The sequence below is a fragment of the Sinocyclocheilus rhinocerous genome, unplaced genomic scaffold, assembly GCF_001515625.1.
Source record: "Sinocyclocheilus rhinocerous isolate Xijiao unplaced genomic scaffold, SAMN03320098_v1.1 scaffold171, whole genome shotgun sequence".
Lineage (NCBI taxonomy): Eukaryota > Metazoa > Chordata > Actinopteri > Cypriniformes > Cyprinidae > Sinocyclocheilus > Sinocyclocheilus rhinocerous.
Window position 1 is genome coordinate 389495 of NW_015642206.1, and position 4746 is coordinate 394240.

General features: G+C 35.9%; 1 protein-coding gene across 2 annotated transcripts in view; it reads left to right on the plus strand.

Moving 5' to 3' along the window:
• Positions 1-4009, plus strand: part of LOC107755731 (KN motif and ankyrin repeat domain-containing protein 1-like) — a 53314-nt gene extending 49305 nt beyond the window's left edge. For both annotated transcript variants that reach the window (XM_016572615.1, XM_016572616.1), the window contains 4 exons: positions 1033-1175; positions 2195-2395; positions 2575-2673; positions 2948-4009. In XM_016572615.1, coding sequence (XP_016428101.1) covers positions 1033-1175; positions 2195-2395; positions 2575-2673; positions 2948-3007 — 503 coding nt within the window. In that variant the 3' untranslated portion in view covers positions 3008-4009. The remainder of the gene's footprint in view (positions 1-1032; positions 1176-2194; positions 2396-2574; positions 2674-2947) is intronic.
• The last annotated feature ends 737 nt before the right edge of the window (positions 4010-4746 follow it).

Below are 4746 nucleotides of genomic sequence, written 5' to 3' on the forward strand. Positions count from 1 at the left end.
TAAATAATACTCTAAATAAGAAACCAAAATTGCCAGCAGGTGACGGTAAATGTAAATGTTATGAGTCATTCATTCGATTTGGCCGATTCATAAAGGAATTCAGTAAATGGCTCACTTTATGAATGGGCTTTTGAATCATTGATTCAACCGATTCGTTCAAAACGCAGATTCATTCAGAAACTAAACACTGCTGTGTAGCTCGGAGACATTGTATAAATTCACGTTTGCACTCGTTATATTCGGGACAAACAGCACTCATGTGATACTGCTTATCATATGATATAAATATGAGACAAAAACTCATACAGGAGCATTTTCACCCCAATATCTTGAATTTTATGGCACAGCTGCATTTATGGAGTTGTTGCCCTGCATCATATTTGTCAACAGTCAACTGTATGAAATGTAAGATGATGCACCGGTCTGGGGGCGGGGCCAGTGCGTTTACTGCATTAAAATATTTTAATCGTGTTATTTTTTCATAACTAATCAATTAAGTTAACACTTAAACTGACAGCCCTAATTTTTTTAATTTAATTTAAATTGCAATAAGAAACTTTCAAAAACATAAAGAAAATCTTACTGACCCCAACTTTTGAATGGCAATGTACATACGCTAATAGCTAATCCTCCAGCCACATCCAGACTCATGCAGTTTCCCACTGTTCCCCCTCCAAAAAGCACCAAAGAGCTCTGTGAATACCACATGATGAGGTGCCTTGACTCCTGAAAATAAAAGCCCATTATCCCAATGCCTTTGTGCTCCTCTATCTGACTCTTTTGGTGCAGCCCCCATTGTCTCAGTTGTCTGCTTCCATTCTCAGACCCTCTAGCCATCTTTGGCCCGTTGCCAGTCAGTGAATCCCTGCTTTGGTCCTTCTCTTTTTCCACAACCCATGACTCTCAGTCTGAATAGCCTGCATGTCCCCTCTCTTAAGTTCAAACAACAGACGGCCTCCTATTAAATGCATTTACTACAAGGGTGGGCTCAACGGTCTCTCTGATTCCCTTGTTCTCTCTGTTTCGTCACAGATGTCTGCAATGTCAATCAGCAGAATAAGGCGGGATATACTCCCATCATGCTAGCAGCGCTCGCTGCTGTGGAGGCCCAGAAGGACATGAGGGTGGTTGAAGAGCTGTTCGGCAATGGCGATGTCAATGCTAAAGCCAGTCAGGTTAGTGTAATTCTACTGTTGCACTTGAGCATTGCTTTAAACTGAACTAAGCACATATTTATTTTATTTTATTATTTTATTTTTTTTGCATAGATTGAATATACAGTTAGGTAATACTTGACCATATCCTACACTCTTAAAAATAAAGGTTCCATGGGTGTTTTTGCAGTGATGCCATAGAGGAACCATTTTTGCTTCCCCAAAGGACCTTTTAGCGAACAGTTCTTAAATGAACCATTTTGAAGAACATTTAAAAATCTAAAGAACCTTTTTTGACTATAAAGAACCTTTTCTGCATTTGAAAGGTTCCATGGATGTTCAAGGTTCTTCATGGAACTATCGATGCCAATAAAGAACCTTTATTTTTAAGAGTGTATGGTCCATTTCATTGATATTAGTTAGGTATCATGAGCTTACAATTAACAATAATAATAAAAAAAAATGTTAAAATTAAATATAAATAGGTTCATTTCTACTTGCACTACAATTCAAAATTTGGGGTCAGCAAGATTTTTAAATATTTGTCTCTTGAAGTCTGCTTCCCAAGGCCACATTTGTTTAATTAAAAATACAATAAAACAGTAATATTGTGAAATATAATGTAAAATAAATTGTCTATTTTAATATTGTAAAATGTTATTTATTCTAGTGATGGCAAAGCTGAATTTTCATCATCATTACTCCAGTCTTCAGTGTCACATGATCCTTCAGAAATCATTCTAATATGCTGATTTTTTTTTTTTTTTTAGGATTCTTTGATAAATAGAAAGTTCAAAAGAAATTATTTAAAATTTATAAATGTGTTTACTGTCACTTTTGATCAATTTAATAACGTTCTTCTTGCTTTTTTTACTGATTTTTACACATTATACAAGAATGATAGTATAGTAAATAATAATATAGTAAAATGAAAATAGTATATTATATAAATTAGCATTAAACTAGATTATTGGCTTTTGAGGCAGTAGTCTGTTACTTTTGAAGTCTCTAAACTGATCTCATTGACTCTGTGAGTTCAGGCTGGTCAGACAGGGCTGATGCTGGCTGTCAGTCATGGCAGAATGGACATGGTGAAGGCTCTGCTCGCCTGCGGTGCAGACGTCAACATCCAGGATGATGAGGGCTCGACCGCGCTTATGTGCGCTAGTGAACACGGTCACGTTGAGATAGTCAAGCTTCTGCTGGCTCAGCCGGGCTGCGATGCCACACTCAGCGATAATGTGAGTGAGCAGAGTCTCAATTTAACCTAGATAGTCCACCAAATACGTTTAATGAACATGACGTATATTTATGTAATGTGTTCCACTCATTTCTCATAGTGGATACTGCTGTTGTTATCAGAAAGCAAGTAGGGCTAATGAGGTGTTCGCCATTTGCATGTTTGTTTTCTTGTCTCTAGGATGAGAGCAATGCCCTGTCTATTGCTCTGGAAGCAGGTCATAAGGACATAGCAGTGCTGCTGTATGCCCATATGAACTTCTCCAAAGCTCAATCACCGGTGAGTGATCGCAATTCACATACAGCTGATACACAGTGCATTCATTTGATCTATTTGTACATTGTGTTGTGTTGATTAGGTTTTTTTTGTAGTTTAATTTTTTATTTTTGTAATAAGTTGGACTGTTTCAGTGGATAATCACAATTTATTTTGTAATAAGCAGAGTTTAGAGTCAGAAGGAGGCCTATTACAATAGCTATGGATTTTGCAACTGACTCATGTTTGGCTCCCTTTCCTGTAAATCATATCTTTTATGTCTGTCATCTGTTCACAGGGTACGCCTCGACTTGGGAGGAAGACTTCACCCAGTCCTACAAGGAAAGGGCATGTTTGATCGTAGAGCTTCTACCCCACCCTGCCTGAGCTGCTATTTTTTGAGGTTCTGCCATGCCTACCATTTTCATCCGCTAGAAACCAAATCTACAGCTAAAAGACTAAAAACTTACTCCAAAGCGCAACTAATGGATAGTAGGCAATTATACTGAGCACTTTCTTCAAACTTCTCATGGGTTATGTATTTCTCCTTGGCTTTTAGATTATAATACAAATGGGCTTGCTAGCTAAGAGTCAGTCCCTTAAAACCTCAAATGTGTACTCAGCCTGAATGTATTCAGAAAGTATTCTTCTGCCTGAAATCACCAGCGTAATGTCAGAGCTAGACGTCAACTGGAAAGTGGCTATGGAGTTGCCTTCAGAATATTGTTATTCTCATATTAATGTTTAATTTTATAATATATGGATATATCTTTGTATTCTTCCTCCTTTGAGTGGTCTAAAGATTAAGTCAACATTTTTCCCTCTCTTGTTTTTTTTATTTTTTTAAATGATCAATAATTTATAATTCCAAGATGTGGCCAATGTTGCCTGACAATGAGCTTTATTTGAACCATGTATATGCTGCCCAATATATTCAGCCTTTGGGGTTTAAATCTTTTCTCCTCCATCAAATCCCCAGCAGAGATGTCCAGTGGGTATCAGAGGTTGAAACACAGACTTTCAACATGTTATTTTAAACGCATATTTCTAGATTTGGATTAGGTCCTTACTTTTATACTTGCCATTTTATCTATTTAAAAATCACAGTATTTAGGACATTTCAGATTTATTTTGTAACATGAAGTTATATATGTATCTATTAAAAGTTTTTATCGGAAATAATTGTACTTTGATTGTATATATTGTATGTTTGCGATAAGTGGATGCAGTAGCTTTGACAGGCCTTCATGTAATAAACTTATGTCGTAGGTCTAATATGTGGCTTTTCATGTAGTCACAAATAGAATAACAGATAACTACAGATAGTAGCCAATAACTTGATAATAAAGTACTAAAATGACATGGCTTGTTCCCGTCTCTCCTCTGAAACTCTTCTTTCAGTTAATCCACTTTCTTACAGGTCAATAGTACAATGTCTCCCTCTACTGGAATCACAGCTAATGTATAGTTCTAATATATTTTGACATGCTGGCTTGAACTCTTTCTTATTAGGCATTGTTATTCAAATAGGAAATATTCAGTTGGAAATGTAATTGTATACATTAAATGTATACATGTCTTTTTGACATCTTAATTTAATATCGAACATTTTTTAATGTAATTTTAATAAACTAATTAAAATTGTGCTTACAAGTTAGCTCGACTCCTTGCAGCTGGGGAGAACGGCAGGCATGAAAATATGATGAGCAGATTTTCAGTTGTATTAAAGCTGTATTTTAGATATGGACACGGCAAAGAAAGTTACAAATATGATCAGTGTCCTGGTTTGGCCCGTTAGCCCCTGCTGGTCGACATCGTAACTGCACCATTATGCTGCGAAAAGTGTCTTTTTCCACTGGCCGTCATTATTGAGAATTAGTATTGTGATAATTAGCTATGTGTTTCTGCGAAACCGCAGAAAGCATTTATTCACTGCAGTTAATTTAGTCTCATTTTCAAGTAGGCTATAAATATTACTTCAAATATTATAGATACCTTTTGAATATTCCGTTTCTATTACTTTGACTGCCCTTTTCTTCCCAAAATCAATGTATATGTATATGTATATGTATATGTATATATAATGTGTATATATAT